Source organism: Macadamia integrifolia, chromosome 11, assembly GCF_013358625.1.
Source record: "Macadamia integrifolia cultivar HAES 741 chromosome 11, SCU_Mint_v3, whole genome shotgun sequence".
Taxonomy (NCBI): Eukaryota; Viridiplantae; Streptophyta; class Magnoliopsida; order Proteales; family Proteaceae; genus Macadamia; species Macadamia integrifolia.
This window is the reverse complement of record NC_056567.1, coordinates 785,101-807,912: the sequence shown is the minus strand read 5'-3', so window position 1 is coordinate 807,912 and position 22,812 is coordinate 785,101. Positions and strand designations below refer to the sequence as shown.

General features: G+C 37.0%; 1 protein-coding gene across 1 annotated transcript; it reads right to left on the bottom strand.

Moving 5' to 3' along the window:
* Positions 1-743: 743 nt before the first annotated feature.
* On the bottom strand, positions 744-12,475 carry LOC122093745 (deSI-like protein At4g17486). Its single transcript, XM_042664211.1, has 5 exons — positions 12,229-12,475; positions 11,733-11,855; positions 10,175-10,433; positions 2,817-3,104; positions 744-1,216 (listed from the first exon to the last, which is right to left on the bottom strand). Exons 3-5 carry the CDS (start codon positions 10,383-10,385, stop codon positions 972-974), a joined length of 744 nt encoding a protein of 247 aa, XP_042520145.1. The 5' UTR covers positions 10,386-10,433; positions 11,733-11,855; positions 12,229-12,475; the 3' UTR covers positions 744-971.
* Positions 12,476-22,812: the final 10,337 nt, after the last annotated feature.

Here is a 22,812-nt window from a genome sequence, read left to right as displayed (position 1 = left end):
CTTAACCTTCCAAACCCTGCAATTGCAAGAGCCTCGTGCACTAATTGCTCTTTTTCTATCCCGGTAAGAGCAGTTCACAGGGACACAGGAAAATGACCACCCTACCCATTTGGTTAGATCCGTACATGCCTCCCCTAGATGGTCCGCGCGTTGGCACAATGGCTACGCAACCCAACCCATATACATATACTCCCCCTTGTATTTCCATGCAACTTCTTCGTAGTACTGAATTTTTTAATATTTTATTTTACAACTTGACAAACTTTAGTCTGAAACTTGACACGAGAATAAGCCTTTAGGATCTACCAGTCCACAAAAAATTTCAACCCCTCTAACCTGCCAATGTGGCAGCATTTTGAGAGTTCCAACTAGCTTAACTTAGAAAACCTGTTACCATAAAAAATAATGTCTTTTTTATAATTATTTTTTGAGAAGTGGTTCTCTGTCCGGAAGCATGGCCTACGCCTGCACTCCCTGTGTCTATCTCTCTCCTCCCTCGAAAAAAGGGCTGAGCTATCTTTTTACATATAAGGAAAGAGATAGACATATGGATGATGGCATAGGCCACACTCCAGGAAGTTCTTTTTCCCTTCTGTTTTTAATCTTCTTACTTCCCCCATTTTACAGTAAAAGAAACACAGCCCAGGGAACAAAGGAAACACGTCAATTCTGCTAACTAATGAGGAAATAAGACTAACTAGCTCTCCTCATGACTCCTAATAACACAGATCACAGTGCTGCAATGGCAATGCAAATCGCTCCACAAATTTAGGATAAGGCAGTAGTAACAAAGAGGACCAATTTCTAGTATTGAAATACAAAACATCATTCATCCTTTTCAAATGTTCTTCAACCTCGAGGAGCCTGGGCACCACACTGACTGACAGAAAGCCCTGGAAACTCCTAACAATTTCTTACAGGAAAGATGGTCGACAATCCTTTTCAGCTGCGGGATTCGAGAGAATGCTTCCTCACCTTTCTTTCAATGAGTTGTTGTTGGACCTTCTCAATTCCCATGATGGAAGGCACCCTCTGAAGGGCGATGGTATAAACAATGAACATGCTGATAATTGCTTCTGCCGCATTGAGATTGAAGACAAGCAACTAAAGGCACTTCTTAGTCTCCTCTTCTCACTGTCATATCCTTCATAACTGGGGTCATGATGTACAGCAGATACCTTAAGGGCCTCAGGGAGTATGCAGTTGCAGAGTGATCCTAGAGAAACACAAATGCAATCTGAATTAATTGGGAGGCATTCGTAGGGCAATGAGAATTATGACAAACAGTAAAGACAGTCTTTAACAATGAGTAGTGATTGGGTCATCCCACCATATCACAACATAAGAAAAAGCATCTAGCGGCATTTATGACAATACGAGGGGTGGGTAGGCATTATTACAGGAAATGGCCTCAGATACTACTCTCACTCATCAAGTTGGGTGGGTAACCTCGCTAAGTCCCCTAGCAGGGGATGCAACCATTTTCCATATAGCAGGGACAGCATTGGGAACATTTTAATGTTCAGTCCCCTGCAACAACCAACCACTGCACTAGATATATATATATATATATATATATCCACAACAATCTGTTTTATTTATTTAATTATTTTGGAGAGTAATAGATCAGCTGGAAAGAATCATTCAAGATCGCATTTGTTTATGAAAGCTTCTAGACACCAGAAATTTTCCTGTGCTGATACAAGAAGCCACCAGGTTCCTAATATTTTACTAAGAACGGATAATGGCATTAAAGCACAACAGCACCTAGCTGTGCTACCCTGATGGGGTCCTTGTTACTGGGCACATTATTGTATGAATGAATTAATGAGCTAACAAAGGAAAGTCAAAATTCATGAACAAAAGCAGGCCACAGGTCAAACAGAAGAAACTTGATCTAAATGGAGCCTCAATTTGAAAGCAATAATAAAAGTATCACCCTTCTCACCCTCTCAACCCATGCATAAGTTTCAAGGCAGATGCATTTCACTGTGGCAAAAAAAAGTGTGGGTGGGGGGGCCAAAAAATGTTTGGAACCAAATTCAATATTCTAAAAACTAATTTAACAGATGAAAATACGAGGGGGAAGCAAATATACAGTTGGACATTGAGTTGAACCATCAAATTTTGACATGCAGTCAATGCAATGGGTCTCCTATCCCTCCAACAGCCAGAATGGTCACATCAGTTCCTCATGTGAGGCACACATATATTCCAAAACTAACAGTTATCCTTTGTTTTCCAATTGATCCATGTCTACAACCAATTTTTAACGCTTGCAGCTGCCCTCTTCACCCTCTCTGGGCCGGGCTGGGCCAGGCGGGGGGGAACAGAAACAGAAATGAAAACAGATAATATAAGCTCACTTGAGCTAAACCCTACAACATCAATCAATGTTGATCATTTGAACTGGGCTTTGATCCCACCAGAAACTGAGCAGATGATGGTCCCTAAATACACATGGGATCTTGTACAAACAATTTTAGACACTAAAAAGTTGATGTACACCAATTTCAGCTTGATTGAGGAGAAAAGGAGTGGTTAAGTATTTCCTTTCCTGGTTCCCCCTACACATGCACTTCAAATGCTCCCATGGAAGGATACGAAAGACTTGCATCTTGACTAAGAATATTGATGTCAAAAGTAAGTTCCAAAAAGTACCGATAGAAATGCAATACAGTTTTGGTGACCATAGGTCTAAACTGACACCAGAGTGCAAACCAAAGTAAATCAAGAATCCCAAATCTACTTCAAGGTCGAGCGATGCAATTACAATCACCTAATGGTGAGTGTAGTGGAAATCTATCAATACATACCTATTCTTGCAAGTCGATTTACCCATTTGGGAATTTTGTTCCCTGTCAGCTTGTAACAGATGTCTTTGCAAAAGTGGTTGCAGTTCTTAACAATCAAGTGATACGTGTCACCATTGTAGTCTGCTGAGTGCTTCTCCATGAACTCCCTAACCTGAATGGGATCCAAGCATGTTGTACCAATGAATATTGACTTCCTAAACTTGAAGCCAGGACACTGCCGAGGCTCAACCTCAAAGACACCACTTGTTGAGTAGTCGTGGGCTCCAAAGGCATATTCTACACCATGAACTGTAAACAAGAATGGCCATTAGGAAATCTCTATGTCATCCTGCTGAAATTGTATACTACAAAAGACGATGGATATAGAAAAAATGTAAAGGTTACATGTGAATGACTGCCTAATCCACTTAATATAAAACTGTTTCAATCTAATTCAAAACCACACACACCTCTGCACCATTAGTGTATTTTGTATTAACTTTAGCAAAAGATACCCAATAGTGCTCTACATGGAAAGGATTCTTTTTAAATAAGAAGCTAGCCAAATGAAAAAGAAATAAACAAGCAAATTAAAAAAGTATTGGAAAAGAATAAGTCAAAAAGAATAATTAAATAATGACCTAAACTTTCAAAAACTACAAAATAAGTGTGGATACCGGTTATCTTGCTAGCCAATTGTAAGGAAGAATCAGAGACACACGGCACCTCACCCATGGCAGTTGAGGTAGCAGCCCAACGAAGTTCCATGTGTTTTCCACCACAACATTTCATTCTATTGGAAGTTTCAGTTTCATCATTTCTCACCTTTCTATTTGAAAATTCACCTTGTTGCTCATTGAGGTAAACATTAGACACATGAGTAGCATAGGCAAGGATTAAAGTATCGGTATCGGTCACCGTATCGGTCGACCAAAATTAAGATACATATCGGAGGGTATCGTATCGGAGATACATTAAGATACGCTAAAGATACACACATAAATGGATATGAAACATTTTTTTAAACACTTTTGCATAAAGAATTTGTTAAAAAAAGCTATTGATAACATGTATTATCCATAAACACTAAATTGAGGGTATCGCACTAAGAATTCAATGTTTGTAATTGTCCCATAAATGTAAAATCCTTGTTCCCAACATTGATTTCCACTTTAGTTAGAGAGAAATATGGCTAGCAGCAACTTTGGAACAAAAACCCCTCAAAAAATCGTGTTTTTCTGAAAAATTATCCATCTTGACCATTATATGACCGTAGCGCATTGTATCGGTACATACCGATACGTACTGATCGATATATACCGATACGTACTGTTCGATAGATACCGATACTCACTGATACATACCGAAACGTACATTTCACCTCAATTTTATATTTTCAATAGAGTCGTATCGGTGCATAATGTACCATATCGATGTGTATGATACTACCTATTGAATAGAAGTGGGGTAGACGAGTACCAAGATGCTTCTAGTATGACACGTGATAGATGCATGTTGTAAAAAAGTACAGAAGAATTTTCTACACTAACAATCACAAAAGAATACAAACTCAGAATGAGTATAACTGAGGATGTTGAGACGATTCAATAGAAATACCAGAAAGTTAGCACCAATAGCTGGCAGGAAGAGGGAAATCAATGGAAATCGTCCCTTCATATCCAAAAGCCCATTTAATATCAGCAAGGGGTGCTGCAGTACAAGAAGAGGGAAAAATGACAAGGGAAGGTCAAAAGGACAAGGATCGAGGCAGTCCAAAGAAAATGAGACTTGCAATACTAACAAAAGATATGCACAAGATAAGGCAGAACAACAGAAGAGGATTCTTAGCCTGCCCAACAAAGGCTTTCTTCAGACGAATTTGGTAAATGAGGTATTTTATTATTAAGGACTTCGGTTTCCTGCATGGTCCACCTAGGAAGGCTTTCCTAAGTGGCCCTAATATGTGTCACATGCAGGGTTTCAAGTATCAGTAGGTATTGAACCATATCAGCCAATACGTATTGTATAGTCCGATACATATCGATGGGTATCGATACGATACTTACTGATATGGTACTCATTTAAAAAAAAAGTTTGTATCAACCGATACAGGATGATATGGTCCAATATATGGAAGTGATACGGTTCGATATAGTAAAGATACACTTGATACGCCTCCTTTAATTTGCAAAACAGAATCCATGAGTAAGATCCAAAACTGAGAGCAACTGAAGGCCTTGGAAACTTGTTTTCCTCTTCGATATGAGTCGGAGGAAATCATTGAACATAAAAAAAGACCCTAATCTTCACCATTTCAACAAGTTTTGGGGACTTGCGGTGCTCAAATCATGGATCGAAACAGATTTGAGAGACAGTGGTAAAAGTTGCATATCCTTTTTTTTCTCTTCTCCAACACTAGATAAGGTAAAAACGACTCAAATCCTTGCATCAAGCTGATATATATTTACATATTGAAAAATAAGGTTTATAGAGTTATCTAGCCACCTTGGGTACCAATTACAAATTTTGGCCCTTGGAATCAATCCCAAGAGACCTTTTGTATGTCTCAAGAAGTGAAACCGATTTTTCTTACAGGACCAAAATAAGAATGATGATCATAGAATGGAAAATGCAAGGTTTATAGAGTTATCTAAGACATTTTGGCACTTAATCAGGGACCAGGAAGCAATTTTTTCCAAGGGAAATTCTCCGTTCCAACTATCAAAGACATGAACACTGTACGATTTCAATTTCTGGGTCTGGAAGGGAAGAACCAACACCATCTCCTTGCATCCTTGAATTACATGATATTAAAGGCTACATGGTTGTATTCATAGACATCACATCTCCAATCCATAGCTGGCAGCCAAAGGGGAAGACCTTTATTGAACTTACTAGTTCCCTCCAATGCAAGAGCAGGTGTTAAAATCAGACATGGATACAAGGTTTCAGACTCAGCAAGGATGCATTGACGCAAGGAATTAAATATTTTTAACTTACAATGAATTATTTTATTACAAAAGCGATTCTACAGCCAATTTTTTACATAAAAAATAATTCTATAACAAATATAAGAGCGCCGAAATTAAATATAAACATAATTAAATCCAAACAATAAAATATATCATCACTTCTCCTGTTGGGAGAAGAATATTGCAAAATAGAAGTTCTTAATTAGGTCATATTCCTCAGTGATGCAGTACTAAACCCAAAACAGGAGAATTCCAGAGGAGATTTGCTTGCGCAACAACTCGCAGGGAAAAGGAACAAGAGCCAGAATTAGAGAAAATTCAATAATCTGAACAAAACCAATCTGATTGGCCCGAAACATTAACTGCAGTTCTGTTTAATAGTTAGAGAGGGCTTGCAAAATCTTCTTCAATTCTCATGGCTGGATTAAGTTATAAAGAAAACCTTCAGCTAGGAAACCCAAAAAAGTGCAGAATATAAAGTGTGATAGAACTCGAACAGAAAATCGATTAGGAATTCAAGTTGAAGATTTAGCAGTAAAACTGTATCTACAAATTTGATTTTGTGACTCAACCCGGCTACATGTCCTTTGGACCTTTGCCCGCCCACCACCAATGGAAGAAAGCTACCCTAGAATAAAAAAACCAGAACTCGTTTAGGGTGGGTCATAGATCAGCAGAAAGAAAACGTCTTACAAGCAAACAAGTATTTTCGCCCCTAGGAGAGTCAGGCACGCATGCCCAGCAATCAAACCAAAACTCTAAAGGGTGGTTGTAGATCAGCCTTTTAGAGGCAACGGATGAGTGCTAGCTGATCTACGACCAGAGAAGCAACATCTCTCCCACCATTGTATGTCAGCATGCTTTGACGCGGTAGCGCAGCAAAGAAGCAACAGCTGGGCTAGCTGATCTTCAGCAAGCAAAATAGATTTTGAAAATGAGTAGAAGTTGAGTTGAACTAGTAAAATCAGATTTTCAACTAGAATTTGAGAATACAGAAGAATTGTAATCACTAATCAAGCTTTAAGACATTAACCAGTCATGATGTTGAAGCAAGACAGAACAATAAGAAGTTAAGATATTCAGACCTGAATTCGATATAATGATAAAGGAGGGAATGTGGGATAGAATAAAGATAGACAGAAGACTATAGGCCACTACATCCATATCAAACCGACCCTCTCACAGTCCTCAACTGACTTCAATTTCAAACTACTACTTCGAATAGTCAACATAGATTAGCAATCTAACATCCCTACTTAAACTATGGCACTAGAAACAGAACATAGACTCAGAATGTAATTTGTACTCAAATTCCTAATAATTCTAGGACTTGACTTGATAAAGAAAAAAATAATCAAAACAGGACTGGACTTCTAGAATCCTCATCCAGCCTGAACTAGGACAACTAACCATAGTCAAAACATGTAAAGAAACAGAACTCAAATCAGACTAGAGAGAATAGGATTCTAGTCTAGCCTATTACGGACTTGCCTTCTTCCTTTTTTGGTACTGTCGCTTGTATCTAGCAGCTAAATCAATTCTTCCCCGGCTTGAAAAAACTCATGGGTGAGTTTTAAAGTGACAAGGGTCTACTAGTCTTTTGTTTTAATAAAAGGTCTTCAATTAGGATCCATAGCCTTGGCTGTGGACCCTGGGCCCTTATCACTTAGGTCATCCCTAGGATTTGGCTTACAGATGTCAGCAAAGGTGAGAAGGATGTGGAAACATGATGGAGCCTCTTGAAGACATAGAAGTCATGAAACTAGGTACACCACCACATTCTATCTCCTCTAGAGACCCCTATTTCTGTTGCATCTCTGAGCTTTTTATTTTCCCACAAAGAAAGAGAGAAAAAAAATAGGAAGTGGAAGAGGACGATCCCATCCAAATCGATTCCATGCCAGTGGCCAAATCTGTGTCCACACATATGGATATTACAATTTGGCATGGGGTGTCATCTGGGTAGCATAAAGTGCAACAAGATTTCTTTTCAGGACACGGCGAAGAGTGTCTCAAGTATCCTGCAAAACACCTATCTTTGCTCATTTATTGCCCTCCGAATTTAAGGGTTTAACATAAAGCACTGAAACAAGACAGGAGGGAACTCATTGTGATGGTTCGTAATTCACATATCATATAGCATTGTATATGCTATTCCTTTGCTTGTGATTCATTTATTATTGAGAGGATGCAGTCATTTAATATTGGATTTCATCCCTTTCACACTACTACAAGCTACCTCACCCATCAAAGAAAGAAAAGAAACAAAAAAGGAGAAACAACACAGGGAGCAACCTGAGAGAGAAAGAGTCAGACAGACAGACACAGAACAGCCATCTATGATGTAAAAAGAAGAAATCGATCACATCAAAGTCCAGATTCACAAACAGCGTGTGATGCACTTCTCAAACAAGTTAAAGTCCAGATTCATAAACAGAATGTGAGCACTTCTCAAACAAGTTTCAGCCTCCACCAAAATCAGTCCAAAACCCCAACAAGGCCCACATAAAGCAACTAAACCCATTTAAATATAAATCCACTCAACAGCATCTGAGAAACCGGATGAATATATTACATATCTATGTCCGTTACCCTCTTCTGAATGATGATAAAATAGATCATCAGTAAAAAGGCAAAAAGGCTTTAACCTTCAGGACTAATAGAAGAACTTTTCGAAATCTAATAGAAAACCTTGCATTCTCATTTCCATCTTCCAAAATCTCAACCAGGCTGATACGAATCCGGGGTTCAATAACCCTAAATTGCATCACTATGGGCCCACCAAAGAATAATAATTCAAGTCTAAAAGGTCAGTGGCAATTTTTTGTAATTGCAGAAGCAAATATTTACTTTGTGTAAAATAATAGGTGAGGGGGCCAAACTGGAATATAAAATTAGAAGAGGAGGGCTTGACTGCAATCCCAAAAGAGATATAGAAACTATGAAGTAAAACCTAATAAGGATTTATTTGAAAATACCAGAGCAGTAGGTCTTTAATATTGAATAGAAGAAGAATCCTTCTTCCTCACAGTGAAGCAATAAACCAGCGCTGTAGAACTCCTTGCAATTGACCCATCTTCTCGACTAGGAACCCAAATCACAGGAAGACTTTAAGAGCAGGTTCGTAACTCTAATCTTTTAACAAACCCAAATCAGTAGCACCCCAAGGAGTGATGCCGAAAAAGTTATGCTGGTAGTAGGAATCAGCAGTAGTTTCTGGCTTCAAACTCACAGCCCCTTCTGTAGTTTGGTCTTGAAATCAGATGGGTAACAGGGTAAGCCACCCTACGGTGTAGGACCGTTGCTCCTAATTTCAGGTAGAACCGTTGAAGGATGGTCGGAGTCGATTCAGATCTGGTTGGTTGCAGGTACCACTGGAAAACAGGGTACAGCAGGTAAAGCTTCAGGGAACTTGAGGGGTAGGACAGATTGTGGAGAAAAAGGAATAAACAGATTTGGGCACCACAGCAGTGTTAAACAAAATTCTATCAGTCTCCAAATTCCATCCCAAATCGTTAGGCACAAGTTGCTTCATATAGAATTAAGCAAAACAAATCATAATCCTAATTTGAAACTGAAACAGACTTTAACTCTAAAACAGAGGGCAAATTCAAATAAAACTGGACTCAAACTCTACTTTCTATTAATGACTCTCAAGATAAAAGGCAAATAAAAAATTTGCATACCATCCCTCGTTAATACTCCTATGCCTAACTGCATCACTGGCATCCAATGCATTCCTGTTTTTTGTTTCACCATGTCTCAGAACGGGTAAACAGCACTTTGTGGTTCATAATTCACATAAAAATTTTTAAGTATTTTCAAGAAGGGAGTACTTTCAAGTTTGCCTAAAACACATAGATAGTCCTATTATTTAACAGATTGTGATCTTAAATCTTCCATATAATATGAATTCTTTTTCCTTGATGAATAAATAATTTTATTAGAAAGAAAAAGAAAAGATTAAACCCCCCTGGGGGTGAAGGCAGCAGCCCCACAACTGGCAAGGAAAAAAAAAAAACCAACCAGGGACCTCTCCATGTACAGTAGCCCACTCACTGATCAGGAATCTGTCATGGTATCTTCTAGATTTTGTAGAAAGAATTCACATTTGTTCAGGAAGTTGTCATTATGCATAAAGAATAAGATTTTGATATTCTATCTTTATATCATTATCTTCCATAGATGTGGACAAAAGGTGGCATGCTTATTAATATAGAATCATATATCTTATTTTCATTATTGCCATTTTCTGTACATAAATGAAAAAACAATAAATTAGAATCCCAGGATATCAGCACATTGAAACTAAATTAGAACAAGTATTGAAAATATCAAACAGAAGTATGCCCTCTTCCCAAAAACTAGAATAGAAGATCTAAGATACATGAAGTTGGCAAAGGATACCTTCCACGCCAGAGTGAAAGATCCCAAAGCCTGCCCAATAGACATATCCATTCATGGTTGTCAAGTCATACACATTGAGATAAACAGGGGTGTTGCCTGGACCAAAGCTTGCTGACTTCACTTTTGAGAACATGCAAAAACGAGTGGCTGCTTTCCCTTTCAGACGAAGAGGCATGATGGATTTCCAGCCCTTTTTGGATCCTGATTTCATGTTTCTTTTAATAGGGAAACCAGGAATTGGTCAATGCCCAATTCCAACCTGCATAGATTTGGATAAAGACAAGCATTAGCCATCCTTTGTGCACACAAACAAAGAAAATGGGAAATTTTGGAGAAAAATGCAACACCAAGAGAAAGAACACATACAGTCAACTTCAAGGACACAATTTTAGTCTGAACACCAGAAGTACAATATTGTCCTCACGATTAATTAATAACTACTAAATGAATCCTGATTTTCTGAGAAACCACGCAATTTAGAAGCCAATAATATTTCCCTAAATCCCTGCATGTTACACAAATATTGATACAAGCAACATAAGTTGAAGCAGATATGGAATTTCAGACTTAACAAATCCCAATTTTATGAATGCTCTTCGGGAAACCAAGGTTCCTCTGTCATTGGAGGTCATTCATTAGAAAGAGCAGTGAGAACAGTTCTTCTCTAATAGGGCCCTATCGTCCTGGGTAATCTTCACAAAAATCTTGAACCTCGCATTTTTCCCTTAGGGCTCTTGGAATCTCTTAAATGCATCTAGTGGTTGAGAGTGACTCTTCCACAGTGATCGGAAAATTGACTTCTAGGCCCGATGCCCATCACCTCTCTTTCTCTATCTCTCAGATCCTATTAGGACTAGAAACAAATGTTCACTCTTTGAAAAATCACATTTTATGATCTGGAAATTTAATTTTAAAACCACAAGACCATACCCTAGTCCCTATTGTAAAAAGTTTTCTAAACATGTAGAAAACTAGATGACAAGAATTTTGCTACACTAGATGACTATTTAGATACTGCACTTTCTAAGGAAATAATACAAATTTGGAAACATGCAATGTACTGCACTCTACAAACACAGAAAGGAGGGGCAAAAGAAAAAAAAATAAGCCCATCAAACGAATGACCACATTTCAGCATTTTGCCAAAATCAGGGGAAAAAAAGAGAGCAAGAAGGGGTTATTACACGCATTACATTAATAATAAGAAAATTAGAGGACAGAATGGGGAAGGGGGAAGGAAAAGTAGCACCACTACCAAATTTGCGCAGGGAATTCACGTGCATAAAATTATTTAGGAAGAAGAATGATCATCTAACATAACAAATCAAGCAGATCTGAAAACACACAATCAAAGGGCGCACAGAAAAGCAACTCGTCCCAACCAATTACAAGAACAAAATAGAGAAAATCAATGAAAACAACACTGAAAGAAGGGAAAAGGAGAAGTAGTAATACAATGATTCTCCATGAATAGGAAAAGAACAAATAAATGAACACAGACTTTCAAAAACAACTATAACCCACTGAATAAAATTGAAAACCAAAGAAACCCACTCACCTGCTAGGAAAAAACCTCCATCAGAGTCCAATAAAAACTATTCAACCACCACGCAAACCCACCACCTTCCACCTTGGAAACCCATCTGTGAGAGGTGAAGCTTTGCCGGGAACCCCCTCATTTCTACATAAAACCGAAAAATGAATTCAGAAATCACATCCCCTAAAAACCCAGAAAAAGAGGAAGTAAATGCCAAGATTCTCTCCCTCACAAGTTCTATGTTGGTGTTGCTCTTCTTTTCCTTTCCTTTCCTTTCCTTTCCTTTCCCAACCTTTTCTTCTACAGTAAAATATTTTATTCTTTTATCTACACTGCTTAATCGCAGAAACAAGCTTTTCCGTTTTTGGAAGAGCTCAGTTTTCGTTTAAATCTACAAAATTTTATATTTAATAATTCAAAGCAGAAAAAAAAAAATGGTATTTATTAAATCTTTGGTAGGTGATAAACCCATTTCTTTAATCAACAAAAAAACATATATGAATTTCAAGAATCTCACCTGCAAGCTACAACCAGCTCAGAATTAATCCCTTTGTCACCTACATTTGCCCTTCTTTCCCTGAAACTCACGGGCACTTTCCCTTTCCCTGACTCTCTCTCTCTCTCTCTCTTCTTTATTCTTTTTATCTTTTTTCTGGTGCTTCCAGCCTGGTTTAGGGGCCTCCGGCCAGGGTCTCAGGGAGGGTGAATTGCAGAATTTGGATAAGATTTTGCTTTCTTGAATCCATTTACCTTCACAAATTAAGGCTCCATGATTTTGGTGTATTAATAGTTAGACTCAATGATCTCAGATGCCAAATCATCGCCAGCAAGGTTTTTAGATTCCATATCGGGATCTGGATTCCGATTTTCATTGATTCTGATTCCGATTCAGCTGGAACCAACCAGGAATCGAACTGAACCGTAAAACAGTAAAAACCCATCATGGACTGATCACTCTGGAGCAGGGTTCTAAGTACTGGTATCAGATTGGCTGGATTGGACGATATAAATACCTATCTGATCCTTGGTCAGGTGTCGGTATCAGGGGGAAAATCATAAAAATTTATTTTTTTAATGAAAAGTAAAGATAAAATCAATCAATCCAGGCCAATATGAGCCAATCCTTGCTTCAAAGTGGCTGGAATCAAGATTAGACTATCTCCATTTTGCATGGATCAATGGATTTCTATATCTCCAGTGAGAAGAGAGATAGGATTCAGTTGGATTTCGATTCATGAATGATTTGGATCCCTTGGTGCTCTAAAGGTAGCAGTGAGAGTTTTGTATCAGTCGTTCTCTTAATTTCACTCTGTTTGTTTTGTGTATTCTCTCAATATAAAGATGGATTAGCCAAACACAAAATAGAAGAGAAAAAAATAAAACCCATGATTTTCTCTCTCTTATTTCACTTTAAATCGAATATATTGTATTCACCGTTCAAATTGTACAGTAAACCTACACTTTCATTTACTATGAACAAATATTATATAATAAATTATCTCTCCTGAATTGAGGTAAGGTGGGTTATATCTCTTTGTTTTTTTTATTATAAGGTTCATCTAAAATTGGCTTCCGATATTGGTTTGGTTCCTTGCAAAATTTTGATTTGACCAAACCAGTCAATGGGACAAGTTTTTGACTACAGGAGTAAATATCCTGGTTAACGGGGGTCAAACCTAACCGGACCATTGGGTGGATTCGGTTCTGTGCCCGGACTGGTTCTAGAAAATATGACTAATGACTGTGCCATAGACTGGTATGGTTTATTAAGAGAAATAATAATGGATGATACGACGTGTCCATGTCACCCCAGATCGAAGTCGGAAGACTCGGAGTCGGAATTTGATTTTTGCCCAACCAAAGTCGGAACTTGGAACTTGGTCCTTTTTCCATAAAAATAATTTTATATTTATAGTAATTTATTTATTTATTTAATAATAATTGAGCGTGAATGGCTTGATGAGAGGGAAAAACAAAAGGCTGTCATCCGCAACAGATGAATCATAAAGAAGGTATCCCAGATTCCAGATCATGTGTGTGGACCTTGTGGTCCCCACTTTACCATATATGAAGATGCTTATAAGCATATTAGTGATAAGGGTATTTCGGTTTTTTTATTTTTAATTTTTGTTAACGTGCATCTCGATTAATCTTTAGATAGACTAGCACAGTAATTCATAACCATGGTCTCCATTTAAATCATAGATGCACATATGAGTATTTTGACTTGTTATCTATAACTAGGGCTTGGCTTAAGATGTTGGATACCCAAGAGGGATATCAAGTGAACACATCCATTATCAATTTCAGATAATTATTTGGAGGACCCAACTTCTCTTTCCCCATGGTGACCTGGAAATTTCTCTTCACCCATTGGTGAAGGAAAACTTATTCGTAAAAAAAGTGGGAGAGAAGAAAATGAAGACACACACACTCACACACATTAATATAGGCTGATTCCATATATGGGTAAGGGGGTAAACCATGGACACCTACGGACACCCTTTCACATATATAATACAGATTGACTTAGTAAGGCACTTGAAGTTTTAATGGTTTGTTCTATAACATAGACAACTCCATAGGAGACCATGAAGTCTCCTCCAAAAAAAAAAAATAAGAGCAACCCAGTGCACAAGGCTCCCATCTATTGTCGTGTCCGGGAGGGGCAAGTTTTACGTAGCCTTATATTTGCTTTGCAGAATAGGCTGTGTCCAAGTTTTGAACATGTGACCAATATGTTGCAATAGTGCAACTTAATCACGGAGTCTTTTCATACATCAAATTTTAATTCATTCAAGTTGTTATTACCAAGCATGTTAAAGCACGCCATTACATATAAAAGAAAAAATATAATTAAATTTAAGGTTAAAATTTAATATTTAACTAATCAATAACATTTTATAGATATTCAATAGTCAAATTTGTCGACTCTTTAATCAATAATATTTTATAGATATCGTGAAGCTAATTTTGCTGCCAACTCTTTAGCTTCTCATGGCTGTAATTCTGGTACTTCTGTTGTCTGGGAATCCTCCCCTCCCCCTTTTGTATCCCCCTTTTTGACAGCTGACTTACAACCAGTTGCTTGCTCACGTTTTTGTAGATAACCCTTCTCTAATATAAGTTGTTTTCTCTTAAGAAAAAAAAAAAGAAGAAGAAAGGGTCAAATTTGTCATATTACTCTTTCTGATATTTCATGTATCAGAAGAATAGCAACCATGATTATGCATTTGTCACCATTTGTGGTAACAATTAGATTTTTCTATATTAAATAAAGATTGTCATCGTTTTTTTCTCTCCATTGGAGTATTGCACCTACCATGTCCTCTTTTTTTAATGCCTATATACACCTTATAGAAAGGGAGAGCTATTTTGCTCAGACAAAAAGAAAATCTCCAGATTGTACTGTACTGTAGCAAGAGAGAGAGAGAGAGACCTGACCACCTGAGGAGGCCAATGAGTGAGAGAATGGGGTCTTTGTGCTGGGATACAGCCTAAGGTTTGTTGTTATTTGCTTCTCAAATAATCAAAACTAAGGGACTACAAGGGACAACTGGGGCCTAAGGCCTGAGGCTATTTCTCCACACACTATTGTTACTTTGTTGCTGTCTCTTTTGGTGTTTTACCTCTTGCTCTCGCTCTTGCTCTTGCTCTTGCTTTTGCTTTTGCTTTTGCTTTGGGTAAATGGAGTCTTCCTACCAACCTTTTGTGATCCACCCAAGAGTCCCAGACCCACAAATACACACTTTAACTTAAGGTTTTCAAGTCAGACCTTAATGTGTACTTTTTGACCATGGATCCAAGCATGCCTTAGAGGATGGAGACCCTTGGGTTTGATATGGGTTAAATGTCCATGGAGCCAACAATTAGTTATCCTGTTTCAAAGTCTGGAGGCTAATCAAACTCAAAATTAGTTCCAAGTTTTGAGATTCTTGTGGCACAATTTGATGGAAAAAATTTGGATGTGACCAAGTTTCTGTTATCCCTAGTAGCAGTCAGGGAATTGGAATCCCAAAGGTACGGGTGGAAAATACATTCCTAAGATGGAATTTTCCTATCTATCACTGAGATTCTATTTCCCTTGCTGCTATTGGGGGTAGCAAGAACTTGACTTCTACCTTGCAAATTTTCGTTCCAATTTGACTTGATTATTTAAGTTTAATTTTAGAGAAAAGAATTATACACCAACGTGCAAATTCTTATTTATTCCACCCATGAATCACACACTCTCTCTCCTCAAAAAATGCTTCCGATTGGATAATTCGTCATCCTTCCCCCTGTTGGTGCAAAATGCACCAAGTGTCGTATGAAACCCTCTCCTTTAATTTTAAATAGATTTGTTTGTTTATTTTTGTCATATATATTCTTCTTAAAAATAATAATTATTTATAATTTTGTTTTATATTTATTGCCATTTTATTTTTACTTAACAATAAAGCATGTTTGTTTGAGCATGACATTAGAAAAAGAATCCGGCCATGTGACTGATGTGGAGTAGGAGTCCTTCACAAAAACCAATTATCAAGTGTAACATTATCAAACCACTATCATTTTGTTTTTGTTTTTTATTTGTCTAAGAAAATCCCAAAATTTAAATAATGTTTTATGTCATCATCGTTAATTATTTTCTCAGCTTTAACTTTCTATGATAGCTGTAATAATTTTGTATCAAATTACATAAAATATTTTACATTGAAATAAACAAAAATTAAACCCATCTAATTATGAAATGAGAAAACCCACCAAGGCTAATTGGATGGGTATAAGATTTAGTGATTTTTCTTTTTCTTTTCTTAAAAGAAAAAAAAGAACCTCTTGAACCTATTTGATTTTATGGTTCAAGTTCAAGGATAAACTCTAATTATACAAAGTTACATTTAACCTTTATAATAGATCACTCGCAAAAAGACTCAAGCTGAAGACATCTATTAACATACGTCGTCTTTAGATCACGATAGTGACACCTCATCCGAGGTGTAGATCACGATGAGGTGTGGATTTTGTCATCCGTAAATTTTTAAAATTAAATTCAATCAAATAACCCATTGTATATTGAACATTATTGGTGTACGATGTCTTGTATTTCATCACAGTTTAATCGAGGGAGTGCTGGTGTATGTGCTTCGATAGAAAAAACGACGAAGTTTGGTATATTCCGAATTAAGGTTTTTCACTATATATTCGTAGTTATTTTTTATTTTTTTTTAACACAAACAATTTGCGAGAGTATGAGGACGAACGTTATAATCCTATTATCCATTAACAGTGAAACATGGTCTCATCGCATCGAGAACATAACAATCTTACTAAACCTTATAAACCTATATACATTGTTTATTTTTATTTTTTTATTATCTTCTGTATCGCTTTAAAATTACGTTTTAGTTAACATTTCACTAAGTTTTTACCTAATTGTTCATAGAATATGAGAGACACCAAATTTCATCTAGCTTTTTCACCATCACCTCATACTTTCTAGCTGTTTTGTTGTTTGAGATTGTGAGAAAAATAATTTTTCCAACTACCCACCTCTTTTTCTACATAAAGCGATAGTGAATCCCACCCAATCGTTGGAACTATGGGAGAGAGTTTTCATGTGCAGTGGTCGGTAAAAACTGAACACCATGGGATGATGGGACAGATCAATCAAACAAAATCATGTGAGAAAAGCAATGGGTCCCACTTTTTTTCTTCCCACTTCACTTTATCTTTTTCATTATCTCCTAAAATTTGACCTTTATTTTCTTGATAGCAATCATAGCCTTAATCATCTGTACTCTTAATTTATCAAAATAGATCTGCTGAAGTGCTGAGTTTTCAGGAAAAGGAACCAAATCCTTAACAACCAAACAGTGGAAATCACTCATAGTAACTAGTTTTTCACTTTTGTTGTTTGAGATAAACCTAAATAGAGGAAAATGCCAAGGCGATAAAACAAAGAGACCCCATGCCATTTCCTTGTACGACAAAGACATGCCATTATGGAACGACATTAAATTTTAAAGTTTAACCTTTAGTTGCACTCTTGATATTAGATGCCAATGATTAAGTACTCTTGATATTAGGATCCAATGATTAAGTCAATAAGTAAAAGTTGACTGGTCAATCAAAAGAAAAAGAAAAAGAAAAGAAAAGAGGAAAAAAAATTTAAAAGAAAAGAATTGGGAATTAGGATCAACCCTCACCGATTTATGAAATATGGTGATCAAGCATTCTGTCTGATTGTGATAAGGGACCAGTTGGATAGGTTTGAATTTAGGGGTGCAACAGGCCGGGGTTGGGATGGGCTTTTTAAAATTCTAGTTCAATCCTAAATTCTTTTAATTGGGTTTAAATCCACTCTATTCTTAATTCAGGGCTATAAAACTTCCACTCAGGTTCAACCCTGGTTTGCCATCAAGGGTCAAGATGACTCTAATTGACCTTAACCTTGGTTTGCTATCAAGGGCCGAGACGATTCTAATTGACCCTGATCCTGGTTTACCAGTAAGGGCCGAGTATACCCTATATTTTTTTTTGATAAAAAAAGCAAGAGAGATCGGTGAGAAGATATATTAGGGGTATTGAAGTGTCAATAACTCAATGTCAAACAATATCTAAAATTAGGTTGAAATCAAGGTCAACATTAGGGGGCCAAAAGTTAGGGTAAAAAAATCAAGGCTGGGTTCAGGGCGGGTTGGGTGGTCCAAAGACATCAACCCTTATCCACCCTGACCCTGACTGAGTGTCAGAATTTTTAGGGTTGGGCAGGCCCTCAGGGCCAAAATTTTTGGGTTGGTACTTGTTAGAGATCAAGGCGGGCCAAAGGCTGGTTCGGGCCTTCTGGGCCAAACTTGCACCCCTAGGTTAGATGAGCCTAATATTAAATGGTTAGGATCAAAACCTTAAGCTATAAAGTAGAGAGAGTTTTTTTTTTTTTTAGTAAATGAATGAACCATGGATCAAAACAAATCGACATGAGATTATAATTCCATAATGCTTAGTATTTCAACATCCCTCGCGTGGGACTTAGGCTTTCATACCATGTTAGAGTGTTAACCCAAAAAACTTAAAAGCATAAGGTGGAGAGAGCTCCTCAAAGTGTATGAAGGTACTATGAATTAAAATAAACTGACATAAGACTATAACTCTTTTACTTGCAAAATCTCAACATATGATCCTTGTTTTTACAATTACGATGTAATTAGCTTGTTTTGGGGAAGTATTTAGCTTGTTTTGGGGAAGTATATCGTAATCACCACATTGATTTGCTAGGTTTACAAGTACAACCTTAATTTGGAATGACTGACATACTTACTTAAAATTTAATCAATCACAAAATTCATTTTATACAAGTTGAAATAATCTTCATATCCAAGCTGGAAATCTTAATATGTGAGTAGTTATAACTTATAAGTGGGTGGATTTATTTGTTTACTAGGTAACTCATGGTATGTTATTTCAAGGGTTTGTACCTCTCTTTTGCTTGTGCTTCTCATAAGACTTGGCAACCTAACCTCAGGTTGGAAATCTCAATCCTAACCTAGCTCATAGGCTGAGAAACGCAACCCAAGCCTTAAAATTTTTGAGAAGGTGTGGGCTCGTTGGGTCAAACTTGCACCCTAGTTGAAAGAATTTTAAGAACACATAACCTTTAATTTTTTTCCCAGTAAATATACATAAAACCAATTTGTGCCATAAAAAAACTGAGTAATAAAATTAGGGGAGGATATAGCGTCTGAGCGAAACTTGGTTGCTGCAACTCCTAGTACCAGCCAAGGGAATGGAATCTCAAGGGCAGGTTTGAAAATACCCACTTTGGGTGAATTTCTCCACCCCTACCATTGAGATTCCATTCCCTTGGCTGCCACCTAGGGGTTGCAGCTACTTAAGCAGCAGCAAAAAATTTTCATAACGTCTAATATATCATTGTTTCCTTTATGAAATGACTCTTCTGACCCTTTTATATAATTTTCAATTCTATACCTTCCATTGATGCCACTCGCTAGTTTGCAATACATAGGCGATGTGCCTATATATCCCTCTCCCAAAGCCTTGTGTATTAGGTTTGTTTGTTTGTTTTTTTTTTTTTTTTTCTGCATGAAAATGAAAGAGAGTAAAACAAGCCCATTTATTGTAATCAATAGTAAGAAATTAAATATGATATATGAGCACCTTCTACTGTTTTCTGCCCTCTTCTAGGCATTGCTCATCGCCTCATCTTGTAATCAACCAACACTACTTCGCCAGAAAGAATACTAGAATAAAAGGAATTCTGAGTTGTCAAAAAAAAAAAACCTCCTTCTCCCCACTCTGCAAGCAAGTGACAGTTATCAATTTTCAAATCCCAACTATTGTCCCAAAAGTATCGATGATATTGGATTGATCATAACAACCATATCTTATCAGTGTTGGATCAGTCATACTCACCCAATACCTAATTGACCCGGATTAGGTATCAGTATTAGAACAGGGGTGAAATAATAAAAATATTTATATTTTGTGAATGTAAGGACAAAATTAATCGATCTTATCCAATTAGGATCGGTATCATATTGGTATCACTGGCGATAACTATATCCTTGTTTCCAACTAGGGGTGAAACAGGGGTCGGGTCGGGTCAGTTTGGGTTGGGTTTCTTAAAACCCCAATCCAACCCTAGGTCCCCAAAATTCAATCCAGGCCCAATCCAACCCAACCCTATCGGGTTCATGGCCCAACTATACCAGGCTTAGGGTTGAGCTGAGTTATCCCTGGCTGGTCCTGTATTTATTTATTTATTTATTTTTTTTTACAAAGAGTCACAAATGTTAAGCCTATACTTACCGAGAGGGTGAGGAGATGTTAAAACTATGGCTAGCCCTTGTCAACCTCTATTCCATAAATTTGCAGTAAGCAAGGTCGTCAATTTGATTATAAAATAGACATTTTAATTGCTTGACATCACCGCATCTCCCAAAAACTGGACAGACCAAGTTTTAGCCTAATTCTTCATAATTATTACTGTATCTAAAGTTCATATCACTATATGACAATAGACATAAAGACAGCCTATGAAAAGAAAATGGGGAAAATAATTTCACCATTTGATCGTCTTAGGTAAATAGGTAAAAGTATGTGGTTGTGTAACACATGATGTGAGCATAGGGAAAGGGGAACACTATTACTAAACATTATGATAGATCAAGGGTAAAATCGAACTAGGTTGAATCGAAACTAAGTTAACTCTAATAACCTGGTTAGACAAGGTTCAGACTCAGGGCGGGTTCGAGCTGTTAGGATCAAACTTACAACCCTACAGCGATTATTGACTGCATTCTGTGTCCACCCAAGTCACCACTTTCTTGTGATCTCTCTCATGCAGTCGACATTGTTCTGAACTAACCAATTAACACGCACAGACTCTTTCTCTCTCTCATAGTCATGACATAGTTGTGAACTAATTAATTCACACACCTTCTCACTTAGCCATCACATTCTTGTGAACTAACTCTATCTCACAGTCTCATCACCACACTGCTGTGAACTCTCTCTCTCTCTCATACACAGTGTACTCTATAAAACTATCAAGCAGCACTTCATCAAACCACCACTTCATCAAATCACTTTAGCAATGATAGGTTATAGCGTTCAATTCCTTTTCCTCACTAACCAAATTTCTTGGATCCACAAAGTTTGCAATCTATTCTATTCTCATAGAATGGATCAGTGGAACAAACACTGATTTTCAGCTTTTTCGTCTGAACTTAAACAACTACTTTCCACATCTCAGAATAAACTCAACAACCTTGCCTTTGCTTCTGATGCTGAGGCCTATTTCTTTGGTGACATTGGCTTTATCCTTCTGGTTCTTTGGCCGTCTCATGCCATTGACTATTTTTTCTCTAGTTAAGCACTATTTTATGATAACCAACACAATTCCCACTCTTCGTGAATCACTCCTAAATTAATCTCTCTCACACACAACACACGACAGATCCACATACACAGTTAAAAACACATGCTAATCACCACTCTCTATAAAACTAGACCATGAAGGCAGCAATTGAAACACACATACACTTAAAATTGGAAACCTGAAAACCCAAAAGTAGAAATATTGAGTAAATATGTTTCTGTCAGTTATCACGCAGTGGCTATTATTTGGCTACAATCGATCAGTGAAACAAACACTGATTTTTTCAGTTTATTCCTCAGAATTTAAATAGTTCATTTCCATTTCACAGATTAGATCAATAACCTTGCATTTGCTTTTGATTCTTTGCTTCAGTTTTCCAGTATCAGAAGCAAAGGCAAGGTTATTGAGTTTAATATGTGAAATGAAAAACGAGCTGTGTATGTTCTGAGGGATAAGCTGAAAAATCATCAATTGTAGCTAAATAATAGCCACTAAGCTTAGCCATTGAGTGATAACTGACGGAAACATATTTACTCAAGATTTCTACTTCTGAATTTTCGGGCAGTGGTCTGGTTTTATAGAGATCAGTGACCATGTATTCATAACTGTATAAGTGGGTGTGTTGTGTGGGAGAGAGATTTAGATTAGATTAGAGTAGATTAGAAAAAATAAGAAAATGTTGTAATATTTTTTTAATATTTCTGTAAAATTTCTGATATAAATTTTTCAGAAATTATCAAATAAAAGATTTGTCATTCCGTGTTTTTATATAATAGTATGATATATATATATATATACATATTTACTTCTTTACATAAAAATCAAATATTAAAGAAAAAAATAGTAGCTTGGATTCCAATAAATCTACGTGAGCTAACCAATTTTTGTAACACATTACCATCAGGTGCATCAGCTGTACCAAGGACAATGGGTAGAGAAATAAAAATAGTGAAAGTGGCGAATGCAACAACAGAATCAACTCTGCTCAGCCTCATTCTATTCTGCAGAGCTTTATAATTGAAATTCTATAGATTTAACAGCATGCAGGGACGCCATAGAAATCAAAATATAAATAAGAAACTAAGACAACTCGGATCAGCTCTGGTTTTCTCCACCATCAATGATTAAAAACTCAGCGAGACGAAGAAGAGGAATTCAAAGCGGACGGAAAGAGAGTTTATGTCGGCAAAAAGTAAAAAGAAATAGTTAAAGCGGTGGTCC